We start from the raw sequence: 21706 nt of genomic DNA, 5'->3' as shown, positions 1-21706 counted from the left end.
ATGGAGATGACAAAGCCATGGAAAACTCTGACAGGTACAATTAGTTATTTAAAAGATGTGATACTTTATTTTGTGTGTATTTTTTCAATTTATTGCTTTGTGTACATGTCGTGAAAAATATAATTTATGTTTAAAAATTGATTCTTTGATTTGAGAAAATGATATTTATGCATGTTACTGAAATATGTTTACAAATCCTAGCGGTGTACCTGTCATATCACACTGATATGTATACAAATGAAAAAATGAACAAGAAACATGATATCGCAAATATTTATAGATACAGTTTCTTATGTTTTGATGTCGAAATCTTCCTCGTATTAATGATGACGTACTATCATTCTTAATGACATGTAATGTCAATAATCGTGTAGAAAAAAGACAAATATTAATACATACAAAAGTTGTAAATATTAAAAATCATAAAAACACGATTAAAGTTATCACTTTCGGAAGAATCGATATTTGATGGTAGCAAAATATATCTCATTTCATTGCGATGTTATGCAATACGCATATTATATGAGCAAGTTTTTAAATATTGGTATAAACAGTTAAGAAATACTCTCCTTTTCTTAATCTAATTATGATGTAAAAGATATCGGATATTCCATGCAGTTTATATTACAATAAAAAAAAGAAAAAAGAAAAAGGAGTAAGTAACGCGATTGCACAGCTATACATACTCGTGAATCGTATCACATTTGGTCATTGAATGACAATGGTAATAGTTTCTTGTTGTTTTAGATAGTTTTCTATCGTACTTCGCAAATATTACCGTTTACTATTTGTACTTGCACAATTGGTGACATCTGCATAATAGGTATAAACTATAGACCAGGAGTATTGTTCTCCTCCTCCAGATTGAAACCAAAGTTTCATAATACTGTCCTTCTTTCATCGAGACTCCTTTTACTCTTACTTATATGCGTCATTCCGAAATAATTGATGAATTCGGTTGACATATCCTCGAAAGTAAGTATCAATCAGAAGATATTTATCCCATGAAAGAACTACTAGTAACTCACAATCAGTCAAAGGATGCCTGCCACGCAAACGAGTTTTAACTTCGATTCGAGTGTAACATCGTTTCGTTACTACTACTTCTGAAGGAAACATCGGCTGGTGTTTTCATCGTAGAGGATAGGACGTTGCTGACAGTCTCCGCGATGCTTTCCGTTACTCTATAGATTTTGTCGGTAAGTATTCGTTCATTCATTTCATTTGAATAGATGTGCTCGTGGGAATCCAGCTTATGATCGTGATCATTCTCCTGATGATTAACTTCGTGGCTATGTACGTCTGCGTGTCCATCGTGCGAATGCGAATGGGAATGAGAGTGAGAATGCGCAGCTGTAAAATAAACGAAACAATTTTTTTTTAAATAACTACTATCAAAAGCTTACCCTTTCAGGGACTTTATTTACTTTTAATAGATAGGTTATAGAAATGCGTTTTCGTATCTGAGCGATCGGTTGATCTTGTTGATCGGTTAATCTGAAGTAAAACTTATTCGTTTATACTTAATATGTAGATAAGATCTAATCTGTGATTTGAAATTAATCTATATAAAGTTATAAAGATAACACCTCCTTATATACAATGTATCGGACATCTATAAATATTTGAACTGCTCGATGTACAGATATGTAATAACTTAACTATTCTAGTTATGTGAAGAAAGCTTCCCGTTCTAATTGTATACCATAAATGGCAATTATAGATTCCATAGATAAATAGTCGAGAAAGCGGTCGAAAGTCGGTCGGATTGTATATCGTCTTGGGTCATTGCCATGGGTGGAGAAAGCTTATACGTAGCCGGCATTTTTTCAATTATTATTCTTCGTAAGTAATTTTATTTAATTTTTTGAAACCATGGTTAATCGTAACAATTCTACTTTCATTAATAAAACACATAGGAATAATAAAGTAATCATAATTTTTAAGTTTAAACAAATATCGATTACTAAAAATTTTGCGTATGATTCTGCGACATTTACTCTATCTAAAATCATTCCATTAGTACAAATAATAATGATTAAGAGGACAAAAACGATAATATGAGTTACAACAACAAATGAAAAGGTTAAACTTAATGAGATTAACGGTTGTTAATGTAAACAAGCTCAATAGATCGTTTTATGCTTACTAAATCTCTTTTTAAATTGACGAGTGTAACCTGTATCGTTTCACTAGACTTGTAGGCAATCACCATGGTATATCATAAGATCAGATTATATAACTAATGACACTTCCGCAAAAAATAATTGTTATTATGAATTCCTTGTACGTCTTCAGTCTAGACCTCTTAGGTAACTCATATACTGTTATTAAGATGGGCAGCAAACGTGTCCCATACATGTACCGTTGGAGGTCTATATCTAGTAAACATTTGTGGTTAATAGGTGAACATTTTCATTACGCACTGTGAAATATAATCCTAATATTTACTCAGCAGGCGGTCAAATAAAAAGCCTTAACTTTTTTCAAATATATGAATTTATCTAATATCCGTATTCTAGTAATAATTTATTCTTAATTCTTCGATAATCTTTGCTATTACCTCTGTAAAGCGATAAATAAGAATGATTATAAAACAATAATAATATAATTCTGCAGATTGGTCTATCTTCCAATTCGGTCTTTCTAGATACTTGTAAGATATGTCATGCGCGCACGTGTACAGATGCGTGTGCTTATTATTCGAGCTGGTAATGATATCACGTACTTTTTGTGAATTAATAGGTTAATAGGTACATCCGAGTTTTGTCTGTGACTGCGTGTCGCGAGAAATCATCGCTACGAACAACGTTGCCGTGAAGCAGGAGTTCATTGCGTTTGCCCACCACCGTTATCAAAGTTATTAACCTAATTGCAACTGAAAGAGTGTGTTGGAATGTCTTCGAACAATGAAAAAATAAAAGGAATAGTGAGTGGGTAAACTAAACTATGTAAACCAAATCAAAATAAACTAAACTAAATTAGACTGTCTGTGATTCGCGTAATCGGTCTTCTTGGTATAACCTTTCTAAAGGGGACATACATTCAACATTATGCGTAAATTTTGGCACGAATGATATTTAATGACAAAAGAATGATTGATAATCTCAATTCACATTCACAACGCAAAGTGGTTTATGAAAGTATTTAAATACTAGTAGGCATTTTTTACAGATATATTATGTGTAGATATTATTCAAAACATTTTGAAGTTTCATTAGCAATGGAGAATCCTGACTATCATAATTATATTTGTGAAAATGTTTTACATAGCACATATACACAATATAGACATAAAAGTATTTTATGATAAGAGTTCAAATGCTTTCATGAGCCACCGTGTATATATCTCCGCTCATAAAAATTTATCAGGCAGTAAATAAAATCTTTCGAATGTAATATAAGAATTGATGATTAATCTTGTTCTTTTTGATAAAAAATTAAAGTTAGATGGAAAAATAAAATCGGCGACATCCGGTATACGATATATTATTCGCTTTCTTACGGTTTTCGTGACCGTGACTTTTTGAACGTAGCCGCTTGACTTTTTGCTCAATCGATAGGTGGATGTGGTATCCATGTGTTACGAGAACACGTGGGTGGTGATTGCATCAAGGACGTACCGGCAGTAGGTTTGCACCGACGTTGATAGGTTCAAAAAAAGAAGATGAAAGGTTGCCAAAACGCCGATTGATGAAGGCTGGTATTATAAGCAATTAATTTGATAATAGGCTCGAACTTTTTTCTATATACATATAGAACAGGACTTGTAAGTCCATTATCTAAGTTAGTAGTATTATTATAATAACATTTAATAAATGTTAAAAAGTTAGTCCACTTAATTAAAATTAATAACATGTTTTTAAGACAATGTTTCACTAGAAATTCTTTCTTAATAAGAAAAGTAATTAGGATATCTTGTTTTCACATTCCTAAAAATACTGCCCTTTCTAATCCATTGACGACCAACTCTTTTGGAAAATAGATAAAACTAACAACAAAGAGATAGAGATAATAGAGAAAATCAGATTCTTGACACAATCAATTACAGATTAGATCGTCACAGATTAGAAATTAGAAAAAGGAAGATACTTGTGAAAATTGATTTTCATGAATGAAAATCAGTGCGCGACATGCTTTGGCCTCGGATTATTATCCGGGAAACACTCACTCGCGATTTGTAGACCCAACATCAGCATGAATCCAATAATTATGGCAGTCAACTGTAAGAGGCCACTTTTCTCGTTAGCCCTCTCGCGTGCTAACACCTCGAAGAAAACCACGTATAGTAACGTTCCGGCGGCCATTCCTTGCAGTATTGTCGGGGTAGGTCCTAAATTTTCGCTGTCATTCTTAAAATGACCAAGAGCCAATCCAACGGCGATGCCAATTGGTGTTACCATTGAGAATATCGTTAGGTATCCAAGAGTAGTTCTACTTGAGGCACCAGCAACGTAAAGTTCCATACCGACGCAGAATGAAATTACCAACTTATGCGTAGCTATAGCAGCAGCCAGATATACGACGGAACCAATAGAGGGTTCTAGACCTACTGCTAGACCCTCGAAAATTGCATGAAAAGACAAAGCTAGTACGGTTAGTAATCCTTGTATCGATGTATTTTTTGTCATAACGGAATGGTTATGTTCATGATGTTTCATTCTTGGATAATCTGTATTAGAAGGATATCTCGTGCCATCCTGAGGACTGCGCTGCGTGGAAGATAATCCCGTAGGGGCAGATAGGACAAATATGGCAGGTAACATCTTATCTTGTTTGGCACCGCGAAAATCATCCAAGCCGTGTTGTCTAGATCGTTTGTTTAATTCGTTTTCGCCGTCTTCTAACTCATCGTTACCATCTTTCCAGGTGGACCTAGCCGTAGTGGAAACCGTGGTGGTGGAACTACTATTCGTAGTTGTTGACGCACCTGTTTGATTGTTGCATCTACGTACGGACACCGTTCTATAGAGTAGCGCCTCTGATGACTCGGGTTTTCCCGTCAGCGCTGCGTGCACCGCCTCTTCAACGAAGTAGACGAGAAAGAATCCGGCGCAGAATAGCAGCTCCGACAGATTTAGCGTGCCTAGAGTAGGCAGTTGACCGTTCGTTTGATGTCTTTCTACGCTCACGCGCACCTCCGGGGCTAGATGCAAGAATGTGGTGAACAGGAGAACGCCCCCGCCAAAGCAAAGCAGCAACGATGTTTGCAGGCCCTGGAGATTACATGTTACGCTCTCTAATTTACCGGTCGTTTCATGTTTTTTAACGACTTTGTTATTCTTTCTTTTTTTAATCATTGAGAAGACACTTGGTTAATTAGAATTGTCGTTGCTAGGTTCTATACATTGTTCAATATTACTATTAACTTGCGAGGATAAATTTTTTACAAAGTTAGGAATTTTTTCAATCAAATCACTATCGTAATAAATGACTGTTAGGTAGGAATTACTTAATCTTCGACTGATAAGGTAATGAGATATGGTAATAGCAAAATAACTGAAAGCTACGTGTTATGACTTCATAATGTACATTATAATACAATATGAAGAGGATACTGCAAACTATCATAAGTTTATTTACTTTATGCGATATTTAAGGCTCCCAAATATATTGACAAAATATGAAGACAAAAAGTATATTAATTTTTAACTACATAGTTAATCTTATCAGTTAAGGATCAAATAATATAATATTTTCACAACTTTAATAGATTCGGAACGTACTTGTGAATTCGTTGCAGATGCAGAAATTACACTGGAGGAAGAGGCGTTTGAAATTGATGTGGAGGTACAGGTACTGGAATTACTGAAAATTCTGCGATCTCGTTTTTGACGATGATTCATTCTATAACGTCCGACAATCAGTGGTAACATTCCCAGAAGTAAAGAGCCAAAGCCAAGACCAATCATTGCTCCTATTTTTGCTATCAGTAAAACGGTAGCCGTTGTTGGTTCCTCCATCTCTATTTCTTTCTATTACTTTATTGCAAAAGGTAAGTTTGAATCTAAGTAAGTTTCAATTTGTTTTGTCTTCCAAAGTAAACAGTTGACTTCAACGAACAGCCTTCGGATTTCTTTTTTATATTTTTGTTTTTAATACTAATTCATCACGTCTTTCTTTCCTACATCATCTTCAATTAACATTTCATTTTTTGTCCTCCTCTTCAAGTTTTATCTACTAAGCGGTTCACACTTCTCTTTTCTTTGTCCAGACAGTCAATCCACCAACGATGCGATCACTTTTTCACTTAACACACGCACGAGCCACTGGTGAACCACGTTTAAATGGCAAGACCATCGAGTTACCTTCACTAAAGTATTAACACAATATGAAAGCTAAAGGGTCTTCCATACCTCACTATACCGTTCTGTCATTTCAGATTCTATATTCCTTAACAAGGACAAACACGAGTTCTTTATCTACAATTCTACTTATCAACCTTTACAACTTTACTATTCACTTATATACTACAATACTATTCCAAAATAATGGTTATTATGATCTACACTATACTTATATATGATCTCTGATCTATAATGAAACAATTTATATGTTCTTTTACTAAGAGGAACTCTATCTATTCGAGTATTAACTCGATAAAAAAGTTCTGTGGAAAGTAAGATATCCTAAATTCAAACTGCTACCTGAAACTACACTCGTTACTTCGTGTTGCAATACTTTACTTTTCCTTCGGAAAGCGTGAACGAGTCAGCGTCTGGTTGCGAAATGACCATCTAGTTGCCGATACTCCCCCCCCGGATGCATTCTACAGCCGTGCACTCTAGCCGGTAATATCGCGAGGAGATCACTGTTTCTGGGAATCGCGAAGAGGATTCAAGGGAACAGTATAAACGAGCGCCAGAAGGAATGATACCCGTTCCACGCGGTACGACGGTGAATCGGATACTCCGGGGCTCGTTGGCCACTCGACTCACAATCCCCTCGCGTCTTACGTAGCGCACCGTTTCCTGCTCTCTTCCCCTTCCATTAGACACATCGCTTCCCTACCAGGCTAGTGTTCGTTTCTCTCCTTTCCCTGTGTGTACACGGTGCTGTCACCACTCTGGATGGTTGCGTGCCACAGCTAGCATGTATGTAAATGTTCCTCGCAGATGCATGAACCCGACGCGACTGTTTGGTGACCTGATAGCGAGCGCGACTCGTCGGGCAGAATGAATGATTGGCAAGCATCGCGTGCTTGAAGTGCATGTAGGTAGCGGCTGAGCGATTGTTGTTTTCATTGATCGATGGATCGATCGGTTGCGAGGCTGGGTATGCGTAATAATTTTGGAGAGCAGAATGAGTAATTGGATAAATGTGTTGTTACTTCGAGGATGTTGGAAATTCGTTTCAAGATCTTTTTTATAGTGTAGAAATGTTACTATAAATGGAATAAGATTTGAGAATTCTGTTGCAATTTTTTTTGTAGAATTTTGCACGAATTTCAAAAGTAGGGAATTGTGTTGTAAATTACAAATTTCTAAGCCTGGAATTGAATAGTTGTGAAGTAAAAGTAATTATTGTACACTCTTCTATTAAATTATTCACCCTGAGATCTTTGAGAGCAGTTTTGTACTAGAAACTTAAATCAGTTCTAGTTTGATCAGGTTTACCACATAAACGTCTATGTCGACTACGAATTAAGTATGCTTGTGCGTAAATGGGTGAAGCAGTTTCATGGTGAAAGGCGTTTCTATAATGGCAATACAGAATTGAATCATTGATGCAGAAACAGCTCTTGTTTTGCTACGTGACGTAGGTTCAAAACATTATTATCATACGTGTAGGTTGTTTTTCACATAATATTCATTATATTTTGGTAATGTTTGATGAAATGAAAATTTTATCAAATAAAATTTAAATCGAGTAACCAATCATGCAACGCATTATTTTGTTATATAGTTAATGTTTTTATAATCTCTAAATTAATTAAATAATAATTTGATTAGAAGTAGAAGCTCGATCGTACTTAGCATTGGATTAAGTACAATTTAAACATAAACCAAAAAATTTGTTCCTATATCGATAATAATAACTGCTATTACAACCAGTTCCATTATTAATTGAATTGATGATTTAAACACAATTTGAAAAGTTAGTCTTTCTTTTCATTTTCTTTCTTTTAATAACGACATCTCGTACATTGACCTCGACGCGTTAGCTTTTTGTTGTATTAAGATCAAATTGTGTGCTCTAGCAGTCGATAATCGACTACTGACCACACTGGTAATCGATAAGAGTCAAATAAGAGTGTGATAATTTTCACGCATTCGCTTCTGTTATCCTATAATCTATCATGGTCGTCCACGCCTCGTTGTGGTAGAATCGATTAATTTATTTTAATGTATTATAAGTCCACTGTAATCTTAAGTTAACGATGTTTACAGAGACGGCTTCGATCGTTGAACGAAGCCGTAATTGAAAGATTAGTCATTTTTAAGTACACTGACCTTATCTCTCATTTAAAGTTTAAACGCTTCTTACTTGTAGTAGATGTTTACGCGACAATTTTAGTAGAAGGACAATTATTTTACTTTATATCTAATCTTCGATTATTTACTTTTATTTATACATAAGGGTATGTTTAAGATACTCCCAAGTTTTACTTTAAAATAAATTCTATACTTACTTAGTAATTGTAACCCAAACATCACAGCGAACCCAAATAGGATCGATATGTATTGCTGGAGGCCAGTTCTATGCTCCTGGAGTATTTCGAAAAATACTACATACAATAAAGTACCAGACGCCAAACCCTATACGCATTAAACAAACATAATTTTTCAATTACATAATTTTTTTTATTATAATACGCTATAGAAAACTATAGAAGTGTGTATCATTTATACCTGGAGTAGGACTGGAAGTATGCCATTGGCAGTTGCACTTTCGTCACCAACTAAAAACATTCCTATAGCAATCCCCAAAGGAGAAACAATCGCGAATGTACAAACATAGATCACCGAAAGGTATTGCCTGGTGTTGGAAGCAATTAGCTCCAAACCAATGCAGAATGCTATCACGAATTTGTGAGCCGCCACTCCCGCAAACATATACCTAGAAACGAAATTTACATCTTTAACAATCTTAGCAAATATTAAATATTATTACGTATGAATCGATTTGATGATTATCAGTTGAAAAAAGCTCGCGATTATTAATCTATTATTAATTTAGGATTTTTTCAAATATTGTTTAAAAATTTTTTCTGAAATTCCAGGTAACATTGGAAATCTTAATATCACGATTTTGTTCCGTTTTGTAGTTAAATTCTGTCTTATCGTTTAATAGAAACCAAACATACCAAACGTAGGAGGCTGAACTTTCTAGACCGATAGCGAGTCCTTCAAATAATTCATGCACGGATAAACCCAGAACTATTAATAATCCTCGTAGTGAACTTATGACGAAGTCGTCCTTTTCATCCATTATGACAGGTAGGTGATGCGAATGACCGTGCCCGTTGCTACAACACGAATGTATATATTCATCATCATTCGTTTAATTTACATAAGATCCACAACACCTGATAGATAAACAGTATCTTGCTTACTAGTGTGAGTGCCCACTGACGCAATTTGCCAATGTTTGTCCATTTTCAACCAACTCGTTGGTACTCTTGGTAACATCCTTATTCGAATTTTCTTTTCTATGTGCTTGTTTCTTTCGTAAATGTGTGTGTACTGATTCTTCGACCAAATACATGATGAAAAAGCTACAAAAGTGTATAATATACTATTAAATATTCTTTAAACATTATCCTCTAATTTAAATTTTTACAGGGACATACATTAATCTTATCTTATTTACCCAGTGCAAGTAAGCGTCTCAGCCAAAGAGAAATTGAGTTCCGGAAGTTTTCCGTCTGCTGCAAGATGTTCTAACCCTTCTTTCACTTCCGGCAGCAAGTGAAGAAACGTCGTGCAGAAAAGAACGCCACCGCCGAATCCCAGAAGCAAGCTTACCAATTTCATTGACCTATTACAACATAATCGATTTTTAACACGTCACAAATTTATCGACTCAGTTTCAGACTTCTACATTCGTATATGAAATTACGTTATAGAGGTTATTTTTGGTAAGTATTACAACACACAAAACTGTGTATATATATCGTAATCACCATAGTGATAATATAATGTGCAAAGCTTGGTATTTAAGATGTTTACTTTTAATGTATACAGTATGATGCACATTTGAGTAAATTATTAGTTTGATCAAGAAGGACTCACATTTTAAAACGAAATAATTGTTTGGTAGTGGGAGGGAGGGGGGCATGCTAGTTAAAGGATATCATTCATTGAGTGAAGTTAACAAATAAAAAATTATGATTATATCATTTATTATTGATTGTATCGATACCTAGGATTCTCAACACCGGAAGTGTTCCATTTCAACCGCCTCGCCACTCGCATTGGTAGAATGCCCATGGCGATGCTTACTGTGCATAATATGACCATCGTGACTCCTTTCGCGACCAGTATATTCGACATGTTTTTATCTTCGTGATCATGTTCATTATCTTCGTGAAGCAAATGAACGGTATTCGTTAGCCTTTGTATAAGTGTGTTGTCTTCTAACGGAGACATATTTTGCCTTATTGACAGTCGAGATGTTCTACAAATAAAGAACATGAATGTAGTTTACATATTTATATTTGGTTATCTGTAGAGAATTAACACCTTTAATTTTTAGTTACCAATCAACATCTTTTATTTTAGAAAAATAGTAGCAATACAAATGTAAAAAAGATTGACAAAAATTAAGGAACTTTTTAAACAACAAATATTTTGTTTCTGTAAATCGAATATTTTAAATTTCAATTTTTGAACATCTTTGAAAATAACAAGTATGTACGTAATTGCATTCGTTTCGGTGTTAATGCACACTTCATTTATTTACACATTATTAAAATAACTAAAACTATTATTATAAATACATTTTGCTGTGCTTTAAAATAGTCTTTTCGTATATATTACATCTTATATGATACGATCGTTCAAGATCTTATATTATCGATCGTTATTATAGCATCGACTACATATAAGTTGAAAATGGTATAAATTTAACAGAAACTTTGTTTATCGATTATCCTTGAACCTGGAACTCCATAAATATTTTACCTCGAAGGAAATTAATGTCATATTGGTATTATTATGTTCTTTTTACAATTGTAGATAATCCATATCTCATACAATGTGAACTTATATTTTAAAAACGTGAAAACGTGCTATAAAGATTTGTATACAAAGCAACATAAATTTTTATTTCAGTTAAAAAGAAAGAAAACGCTATAGTTACTGGAATCAAGAAATGGGAGGCTAGATGGTTAAATAAATTATAGCCATAGATATTGAATTTCAAAGATCGGAATCAGGTTATGATTAGGTTTCACTTGAAATTGCTGTTAACAATCGATACTGACGTGAATATTTCGTAATTAAGGTAGCCATATCAAGCGTAAAATACTTCAAGTTCACTTCAATTGTAGATAAGGCATTTTATCTAATAATATATAACAGAAAAGCATATTTTAAATATCGATACACTTTTCCAAAATTGGGAAAATGATGGTCGCTTCTCTTTTATAACGAGATATCTTTTACACGAAAAATATGAACATTTTGTAGTTTTATTTTATCGTGTCTCGTTGTTTTCCGTAACTAGATGTCAGAATAATATACAATGTATGTAGATGCAATGAAAAACTTGACTCGTACTGACAGTAATTGAATTATCACTGTGATTAACTAAGATCAACAAATCTTTAGTTACACTTCCATGCTAAGATAGAGTATTGTATGTATTTTGCATCGCAATTGTCGTTATCACGAAGTCTTCTTCCATATAAGAGAATTTTGAGTCATTATAGAGTATTTAATACTCAGTTTACATTAACATAATAGAATTATGAAAAACAGTTAATGTTATTAACAAATATTTCTGATTTCGTGCTATGGTAGTTTTTTAAAAATCGTTCTTGTCAACTCACCAATTGAAAATTCGCGAATACTTGAACGTAGCGGCTTTAATGTGTCGCGACACCTGTTCGCTCAGTTAGCTATTATCCAACTGAAAGCACTTCAGGTGTTTCGTATAGTCGTAGGAGTGGACATACTACTAATTATTTCTTTCAACGGGCCGCATATATGTATAGATAGAATGTAACGTCAATGTCTATCCTGCTTTTTATCTTGATCATTCGAATCGCGAGTAGTCAAGATAAGATGTACATATAATGGTACTAAGTTTCCTAATCGGAACTGACGATTCCTAATACCTCCTGCCATCTTGTACAAGACATTGCATATAGCGGGGGCTTTTTCGTAGAAATAACGATAGTGATCTTTCAAGTAAAAAGTAAAATTCATAAACATCCGGTTTGACACAAGTTTGAATTAGATACGTGTTGCATTTATTTGTAATCTGAACAGTCCGTAATTGTGTGAGAATAGAAGTAGAGAATAGAGGAAGAATTGTTTTTTTTTTTAGAAATTGTTTTAGAATTTGTTTGTTGAATTTCGATATACATACGAATCGATAAAGATTATGTTGTCGCCCGATTTAGGGGATCTGCTCCACATCTTATTCGATATCTCTGATAATATCTCAGATAAAGATTTAACGATTTTTGATAATTCGCTCGAGTGTAAATACGTATATGATTTTCATGGTCTCAGTATCAAAGCTTCAATGACATATTGTTCCCAATTTTGTATATTAATAATAGCTTCCTGTATAGATTACAGCAAAATTTGTAAAAATCATCGAAGCAGTATTTGTAATAATTGCTGACGTACAATTACAAATTATATATAAGAAAGGAAAGTTTACTAATTGTTATATATGTATTAATCACTCTACATCATTAATATCATCATCAATAATCATAATCATCAATTTTTCATATAGGATAGTGACAACTATTTTTTCTAAAATATTTCGAATCTTTTTAGAACTTTTTATCTGGTTTAAACATATGAAAGTCACATTGGATCTAAATGATTCTGGCGTGTCATTTAATACTCTAAAAAAGGAGTGTGCTATTGCAGAGTTAGCTGGAGACTCATCTTTCTTCAAAAAAGATACATATGTCGTGTCAGTAAGTATGAATCATGAGAGGTTTGAATATATGTGTAAATGTGTGAAATCTTTGCTTAGTTTGCAGAAGATCGTAAACATTCCATGAACATTTCTTCAGCAATGATATTGAAACACGCTTTGTGGAAGTAATTGTTTTTACGTTTTTTGCACAACGTTGGTATCCTGTGAAAGTCACTTGCATTTATATGAGACCGTTTACCTTCGAAATTGAAATTTTTCAGGATACTTTCGACTAGAAGCAATCGATTTAAATGGTCGTTAAATGTGGGAGCAGAGGAAACGAGTGCCGGGTACAGATGGTACTACGTAGTACCGCGAGTACAGTGAAAGTAAGTACACTCGCTATGCTCCTTTGGCAAAACAAAGAGGGAAGAAATGACTTTTGCGTTTATCCAAGGTAAACTACACAACCTCTGAAATCATTGTGAACGATTGCAACCTTTTTTCCTCTCGCGATTCCAGCAATCCTTATTGAAGTTTCACGTTCACTACTTTATTTCTCTGGGATAATAAAATTGCGCCCAGCGGCGTTATCTATCTTATTATCAACTCAGTAAAACCTTTCTTACAAATTTTATGTTGCGTAGAAATTGCCATAATTTTAGAAGCTTATGTAAATCTTTTTAAGAACTTATTGTACAACGAACCTTTTTTCGGTTATTTCCTTTACTTTTTATATCTTTTACGACTGCTTTAATGTAACTAGTAGATATGAAAAACGGGAAATTTGATAATATTGTATTTATCAAGATAGCAGATCGATTGATTAAAAGAATTTAAAAACAAGGAATTTGAAATTTGTAGATGTTTCCCATCTATAAATTGGTATTTATACGTTGTCGATATTTGCACACTCCAGTAAATGACATATTTTTTCCTCGACGTTTACTTTATCTGTGCACGTGTGTTTTTCAGTTGTTAATTTCTACTGCTTACAGATCTTGGTTGAAGATGTAAGTATCATAATCAAACACTTATTGTAGTAATTATTACTTTCAAATAATACAAACGTTTTTGTTATTGCATTTATGGAACCAACTAATTTACGCATTCAATTATTATTAATCTAACAACAACTTAGCTTCTTTCTAAACTAATTTCATTCATTCGTTTCCAGGTAATATTAAGGAGAGAAAAACGAAACTACGAATCATGAAAACATCATTAACTCTCGACTTGATTTTTTCGGACTGTCTGATCGATAAACAGAAGCCATTTGTTAATAAATATTGCGATTGCGTCAACATCTAAATGATAAATATACATGAGTTTCCCATTAAAATTTTAAATCGATATAAAAAGTAGCTTTTTAGCCCTATTATAATATGACACAGTATACGACAAGTATAAAATTAATTATATTTAGAGATCTTTAAGACAATACGTTTCGATTATTGAAGGACACTAGAGTAGTCGACTGACTAGTCAGTCAATGTCCACCAGCTGTACGCGTATCAGCGAAACCAGTTTTGGCTGGCATAATGGTCCAAAAACAGGAACGGTAACGAGTTCCAACGTTTTTCCCCATAGTTTGTACATACATATAGCGATCCCTTTCCGTAGCTGTAGCGCATCGTCGTTTCGAGGTTGTTCGATTTGGAACGCTTTGCTGACTGTTTAAAAATGTTTTTCGAACGCCATTTTTCATGAGTCATTTTAATTAAATTGTAATGTTCAATGAATGCATGTTTTTGTGTTATCATCATTATTTGAATAATCTAATAATTTACTCGTATGTGAATAGCCTACTAATCATTCATGTATAAATGTGAGGAGCGATAGGTGATAGGTATCTGTAATTATGCTAATTACAAAGGAGGATAAACAAGGATAAATATAGCACTTATCTCATTATAAATGATGTAGGTATCGGAATCCTCACTTCACTTATTTCGCTGCACATTTCAATTGCCTTTTTGTAAAAGTTGCAGAATTTGTTTAATTTATCGAATAATTAGGTTCTATCTAATGAGTATATGTATAACTATATTCGTAATATGTACTGTGTATATTTTATGATTAATTTATACAATTTATCATCATGTAGTATAATTAATTTATACTGTCTATAAAAGTACTTAATGCGTGAATGTAGTAATAATACAATCAGATTTGAGTAACTTAAAAAATGAATAATTTTAAACAATTATTTTGAATTACCTATACGTGTATTATGAAGTGGAAGTATTGCTTGCTGACCTTGATCAATTAATCGAGCCAAAATAGATTACAGCCTTAAATGAAAATTGTCATAAAGGAATGCAAATACGATCTTTTTGTGCAATTTAACGATATTGAACATAATTGAACACGTTTCTATTTGAACTATTCAAGGTTTGTCACACTTCTACCATCCGTTTCAATGAAAATCGTACTGGCCTGTTATTGAGCTTTGTTGAACTGTTTCATCAGCGGGGCAGCTATTACAAGATGCTTCGCGATACGTAATTAAGATAACCGATCAGACAGACAACTTTCAGTAACTATAAATGATCGAATAATGATCAATGATGTGCTTTCTCACACCTGCTACATTGTTAAACTGGACTGCCTGGAGATTATTGAAATGTTGACATCAAGAATAAAAGCGTAATAATAAAACATACTTTGTTACTTGAATGGAAAAGGAACAATGTTGCTTTTTAACAAGGTTTTGAAATTCTATACACTAGATCCTGACAGATACTAAAGATAAAGTTGAAATATGATGCTATAATCTCAATGACTGGTAGTAATGTAGCGAATTCTCTAAGGCGAAATTAGGCAGTGAATATTAGTCAACTTGGTCATCAAAAATATTTCTGACAGCGAGCAGCCACTGTTTCACTATAACCATTTTACGATAATTTTTTCTAATACGTAATATAGCACTAATTACATTAAACTTCAATCTTTGTTCACCATCTTTTCATCGAACATTGAATTAATAATTGAACGTACTCGTGTCATACAGTAAAATTTTGTTATCTCTGCCACAAAAAGACATTCAATGAAAACATTACCATATGGATAAACATGAGAAGACAACAAACGTTGGAATACAAACTACACTGTCAAAAATCAATTCTAAATGAAACTCATACGCAAAACTTTTAAATAAAACGATCGATAAAAAATGATCATGAGCAAGAAATTATAGAACATCTTTAAACTTCATCAAAAATCAACAAACTATTTCGTAGAACAAAGTCCATCTGAATCCATCCATGATGGAAGGAACCACAGAATGAACCTCATGGAGTGAACACATTGATCAAAAGGATAAATGGATCATCTACATAGTATATTATTGTAAATAGTCAATTGTAATATAAACTTACTAATGTTTATTATACATATGTATAATATCCTGGATAATTAGTAAACAGTTTTCACAGGTGAACAGACTACCAAACTTCAAACACTACGGAGGACGGCGTAAATGGCACTTGTAAGAGTTGCGGCGAATCGCAACACACTGAGTCGGACGAGTGAATGAAGAACAGTAAGTATTGCACGGGAGAGAGTAAGCAGAGGCGGCGGAGGAAACTTTCATACCTGTCTATCGGGATTCCCTGGTGTGTGCATACGCGTCCCACCTTTATCCGGGGATTCCTGGCTACGGGTTAAGTCGTCGATTCACCCCGGGTCACGTGTGTTGCATTCATAAATAGCCTGTTGCCAGTATCTAGTTAATGACCATGCCAAGATCAAAGGGGGAAAATGTTGATAGGTCAGGATAAAAACCACCCTGAATCAGTAGTGGTCCACCTGACTCTTTATACTGAGTCACTCGTGGCATAAATTATCTAATGCAAAATGCAAGTTATTATGTACTATTTTTCTTACGATAAGAACATTTTTTCAGGTTTAACAGTCATACATATATATGCATAAAAAGGTGATATAAGATAAACCAAATGCTGCTGATGATCTGATATGACGAGAAGCTGAAGGAATAACGAAAAATACCCTTTCCAGTTTTTATTTTTCTTTTAGGAAAATGAAAGAATATCCTGTTCTCGATAGATTTGAATTTATTGAATAATTTAATGGACACAATATGTGAACTGCTGTCTAAAAAGGTAATGATTATAATATCTTGATAAAATAACAATCTCGCTAGTAGGAAGACAAAAATAGTTCTATTGAAGTTGTTTTTTCTTCATTATTGATTATAACGTAATTTTGGATCCAAACTCCTAAATGTTGAACTCTATTCAAGCAGTCTATAAATATGATAAGGTCCGTTTTTGCTATGAGCTCTTTGATTTAGACGCTATGAGAATTTTGAAATCTTCAAGAATAAGGACTCCCTTAATAATAGAAATAAAAGTTCCATGGAAAGAGGTGAAATATTTTAACTGCATTTTAATGTGGGAAAGTACCGCAATCTAGTTATCTTATTTCGCTGTATCAACTTACAGTTTTGAAATCAGTGATTGATTATATCGCCGCTCATGTTGTGAAATTTATTCTAATTGCTTAGAAACAAATCGATGCAATAATCATACAAAAATGTCAACAATTTCTCATAACTCATCCAACTTGCGTTCGCTTACAATTAGAAAATTCTTTTATCTATTAAATATTCTAGGAAGTACTAAACTTTGAATATTTCATATATATTCGCATATTGTTTGCAGTTTGCGAATATTTACATCTTCAATTATTCTATAAATGCATAAACGTTCGCAGTCTTATCATTACCTATGTAATATCATTAAAAGCTACAACTGCGCCAATGAATTGCTTATCTGGGACCAAATTTGTTTTCATGCCATCCGTTCTCTGTTTCCTTTCTATTGCGTATCTTCTTTTATGCTGTTAATTATATAATCTTCCAAGGTGAATACCAATCAGCTGCTATAGCTTGGTTCTTACCGATTCGTCCTTCCTCTTCTCGATAAATCTTACATCACACTTATTTGCGAAAAAATCCTATTTGATAAGAGCGTACGTGCGGTCGAAGTAGTCGATTCGTTTCGTGTATATTTTTATATTCACGGATTGAATTATAAATATATTGAAAAGAAAACTTTACAATATAGGTAAAAGATAAGGCTTTGTACTGAATATTAAGTGGTCAAGTATTTGTGTAATTTTTTAAAGGTAACATTGTTGGAACCCGAACTGACTAACGTAGTATAAGCCATATGTTAACCAAAAAGGGGTGAGTGAACTAGGGGAGAAAACATGATTTTCGAGTGTGTACAGAGAGAATGTGAGAACAGCGTGCAACAAAGAACGTATAGATAACTTAGCTCGTGTACAATTATTATTTCAATATACTAAATACATTTATACTTTTTCTTTTACAATTTTACGCTTGATTGATTAATCTCATTAGGTTATGAGCCCGGAGTAGGTGTAAAAGAGGTAGAAATAAAAGAGAAAACGAAAGAAATGCCTTAACGGACAATCGGGAGGGTAATCACGTATAACAAAAAGATAAAAGATCAGAGTTTCAAAAAGAGTATTTCAAAAGAAGACATGGATTCAGCACAGTATTTTCCCCAGTTGTACGCAGAGAATTTCAATAACTGGAAATTCCGAGTTAAATGCCTGTTAACTGAAAGACAGAGAGATGATATGTTATGCGTCGAAATCCCGTCATTCGCGAGGGATAAATATAGAAGGAGTTTTATATTAAAAGACGCGAAAGCCAAGTCAATAGGGTGCAGTGTATTATGGACAAGCATTTGTATCTAGTGAAAGATGCATTCACTGCAAAAGAAAAGATTTTGCAAAATATGTTTGAGAGAAAAAGCACGTTTTCAAAGTTGCATTTAAGGAGGAAGCTATTTTCATTGAAGTATGGATAGAATGAAAGATTTTTTCTTAAAATTTGACACCATCATAAAGGAGATGGAAAATGGGGAATCCAAAATAGACGAATCTGATAAAATTTGTCATCTACTGTAGACAATGCCATGATAACTGCTATCGAGACAATGAATAATAAAGAAGTCACTTTAAACTTTGTCAAAACTAGGCTGCTTAATGAGGAGCAAGAAATGATGAGCAAGATGTTGAATAAGAAAAGCAATAATGGCCAGGTAATATTCAAAGCCTTCCTATTTGCTTGCTTTAAATGTGGTAGAATAGGTCACAAAATAAGTGAATGTAGAGCAAAAGAGAGACCAAATACCAGCAGAAGCTTGTATAGGGGTTGAGGCTCCTTCAGAGATAGGGGTTATTACGAATGAAAAAGTATATGACGTATAAAATCGTAGAGATGCGAAAACTCCAAAAATCATCTAGAATATTTATATAATTGTACTCATTTAATAAGAAAAACCAATTGTCTATAATAACTGATCTAGCAAAGCTTTTAAAAGAATATTGCGCATACGAGAGAATGAAGCAGTCCGTTTGGAATCGTAGAACATCATTGCGTGTTTATAAAGACGTCTATAAGAGGAATTTCCTTAGCGATTCAGATCCAGAGATTCGTCGCGCCGCTGCTCTTTGCAGTTAACTCCGATTATCTTTTTCGCACGCATAGCTACGCGTGACCTGCAATTTTGCTAGTTGGGACAAGCATGGATCGCTGACACGCAGGAAACGCGATATTACTCCGTATAAAAAAGAAGAGAATAAGTAAAGGAAAATGTATATGTGGCGTTTCATCGTAACCAATTATCAGACACGGTCTTCTCTAATCTCCATTTTTATCTCACAACTTGCAGTTGTTTGTATGTTGAATCATGTTTCACAAAATAATACCATTATTTATGAACTTTATCCTTTAACGTTTCCTTGAGAATATCATCGAATATGAGGAAACAAAGGAAGAAACAGGAAAATGGAGGAAAACAATAATTCTAAGAAAATGTTATCATTTATCATAATTATGGAGAATAATCGAATAATATTAATGTATGGTCGAATAGAAGGAAACAAAAATAAATAAAGAAGAGATAAGATAATATATGTACATATAATAACTATAAGAGAATGTTCATTGGAGAATGATTTAATGTTTGGTACCATTCCTATGGTAATTTTTCTTTTATATCTTTTATACTTTTTTGTGGAGCAGTATTATAATCGGAAATATAAAGGAACACATTAGACGGCTATTGTAAAAAAAATTTTCATTTTCAATCTGACTGATCGCGTAATAAGGGAATTACCAATGTATTATCCGCAATTAGAAGATTCTTTGGAGATTATTGGTAATAGCAGGAATCCGTCTATTTAAATTGTTCTTTGCCCACGCGACAGGTCGTTGTTTCACGCGATATATGAGCCATTCAGAAGCCACGCTGATCAACTCTATAAATTCAAAAATACAGAAAAGCGACTATACAAGATATGCTACGCTACATTATAAAAATCTAGAATTTTCTGATCAGTAAATCGTGAATTTTTATGCATTTATGCAAAAATGCACAGAATATACATAATATGCAAAGATATATATAGGGGAATATTAAAAATATTTCTTGTAATGTTTTGATAGGTACAGCAAATTTCTGTCTATTTTTTTTCCTCAAATTATATTCAGAAAAATATGCCTAGATATTACAAACACTGGTTTCTAAATTTACTTTAGAATGAATTTGTGGAAGTTAATCATTTGTTTCTTAAGAATTGAACACTAATTGTGTACTTATTTAATGAAGTTAAGAAATTGTCGAAAACTCGAGTTGATCGGTTTATCCTCTGAGAGATTCATGTGTGTACATAACTGATGATAATAAATGTTTGACGTGGTTGATGCATCTTGCAGCAAATGGTCAGCAATTTTCTTCCTAGAGGTCATCGCACAAGGAAGTGAACGGAAACTCGGTCCTCCAGTGGAACTTGATAGAAATTGCGTTTAAAAAGGGGACAGAGAAAGCGGAAGACAGAATTATTGCGTGATCTTACCGCATATTCTATCAATTTAAGTAAAATGTAATTCCTGGAACTATTTTGGTCGATATGCATATAAGTAACAGGTTTGAAATAATTAAATTGTAATACACGACATCTTTTACAGTTTTTTAACTAAATTGTAATGCGAATGTAATTATTATTAGAGTGCGGATATTCGTGGAAAATCATACTTTTATAAATATAATGAAGAAATGGGATCTATTATAACCGAAAATCATTAATGACATTAATTACAGAGCATAAGAACGAAGGAATATAGAATTTAAGGTAAAACTACATATCAAGTGTATAAAGTATTTAATACAATATTGTATTCAAGTCCAATGTCTAATAAAGAACTATCATTGGAAATAAAGATAAGAGGGATTGAAAGAAAAACAAGATACGTGAGAATATGTTCTACGTGAGTAAGAATATTGGTACTGTTAAAAACTGAACAGCGATTGGCAAATCGCTAAATGTCAAGGATAAAAGCAATTCCACGATCTTTTTTCTATTTCAGAAATCTTGTAATGAGAAATAGACATTAGCTAGACCGTTCTTCAACCAGAAGCAAATTTCTTAAGCTTATAATCTTATAAAATTAATTTTTGTTAAATTAAGGTAAATGAAAACTTATTTCACCTTTATTTCATCGTTTTAAACGAATGAATTTTTCTTTTTAACTTAATGTTGCAATTATACATTCTTGCGAAGTCTATCAGCAATTTCATTGAATGAATAAACGAAGAGA

The 21706-nt window shown here is 33.3% G+C and overlaps 1 protein-coding gene and 3 long non-coding RNA genes across 17 annotated transcripts; 3 read left to right on the top strand and 1 right to left on the bottom strand.

Moving 5' to 3' along the window:
* Nucleotides 1–910: 910 nt before the first annotated feature.
* On the bottom strand, nucleotides 911–16569 carry LOC138184965 (zinc transporter ZIP3). 2 transcript variants are annotated; one of them, XM_069123506.1, is made up of 8 exons: nucleotides 16428–16569; nucleotides 10366–10620; nucleotides 9814–9981; nucleotides 9557–9718; nucleotides 9308–9469; nucleotides 8853–9060; nucleotides 8633–8759; nucleotides 911–1353 (listed from the first exon to the last, which is right to left on the bottom strand). In XM_069123506.1, the coding sequence occupies exons 2-8, from the start codon at nucleotides 10590–10592 to the stop codon at nucleotides 1064–1066; spliced, it is 1344 nt and encodes a 447-aa protein (XP_068979607.1). In that variant the 5' UTR covers nucleotides 10593–10620; nucleotides 16428–16569; the 3' UTR covers nucleotides 911–1063. The 2 variants fall into 2 exon arrangements, with proteins under 2 accessions (XP_068979607.1, XP_068979606.1); XM_069123505.1 differs by lacking the exons at nucleotides 8633–8759; nucleotides 8853–9060; nucleotides 9308–9469; ... (2 more) ...; nucleotides 10366–10620; nucleotides 16428–16569 and adding exons at nucleotides 4172–5216; nucleotides 5727–5963.
* On the top strand, nucleotides 1069–7530 carry LOC138184969 (uncharacterized). Of its 9 annotated transcripts, none has more exons than XR_011174467.1 (8): nucleotides 1069–1199; nucleotides 1724–1849; nucleotides 2754–2933; nucleotides 3564–4326; nucleotides 4419–4596; nucleotides 4682–4759; nucleotides 4870–5250; nucleotides 5744–7530. It is a non-coding gene; the product is annotated as an uncharacterized LOC138184969 (long non-coding RNA). The 9 variants fall into 9 exon arrangements; XR_011174472.1 differs by having other exon boundaries at nucleotides 4870–5995; nucleotides 6215–7530; XR_011174474.1 differs by having other exon boundaries at nucleotides 4870–6318; nucleotides 6383–7530.
* Nucleotides 9944–14254, top strand: LOC138184971 (uncharacterized). 4 transcript variants are annotated; one of them, XR_011174478.1, is made up of 5 exons: nucleotides 9944–10081; nucleotides 12960–13105; nucleotides 13165–13260; nucleotides 13329–13504; nucleotides 14225–14254. It is a non-coding gene; the product is annotated as an uncharacterized LOC138184971 (long non-coding RNA). The 4 variants fall into 4 exon arrangements; XR_011174480.1 differs by having other exon boundaries at nucleotides 13329–13436; nucleotides 14225–14242; XR_011174477.1 differs by lacking the exons at nucleotides 9944–10081; nucleotides 14225–14254 and adding an exon at nucleotides 12135–12232 and having other exon boundaries at nucleotides 13329–14039.
* Nucleotides 14271–21702, top strand: LOC138184970 (uncharacterized). Of its 2 annotated transcripts, XR_011174475.1 has the most exons (7): nucleotides 14271–14408; nucleotides 14485–14608; nucleotides 15442–16398; nucleotides 16476–16591; nucleotides 20825–20991; nucleotides 21117–21376; nucleotides 21476–21702. It is a non-coding gene; the product is annotated as an uncharacterized LOC138184970 (long non-coding RNA). The 2 variants fall into 2 exon arrangements; XR_011174476.1 differs by lacking the exon at nucleotides 21476–21702 and having other exon boundaries at nucleotides 20825–21158.
* Nucleotides 21703–21706: the final 4 nt, after the last annotated feature.

Source organism: Bombus flavifrons, chromosome 11 (assembly GCF_040668555.2).
Source record: "Bombus flavifrons isolate JBK064 chromosome 11, iyBomFlav1_principal, whole genome shotgun sequence".
NCBI lineage: Eukaryota > Metazoa > Arthropoda > Insecta > Hymenoptera > Apidae > Bombus > Bombus flavifrons.
Note: the sequence above shows the minus strand (reverse complement) of the source record. Positions and strands in the feature narration are given on the sequence as shown.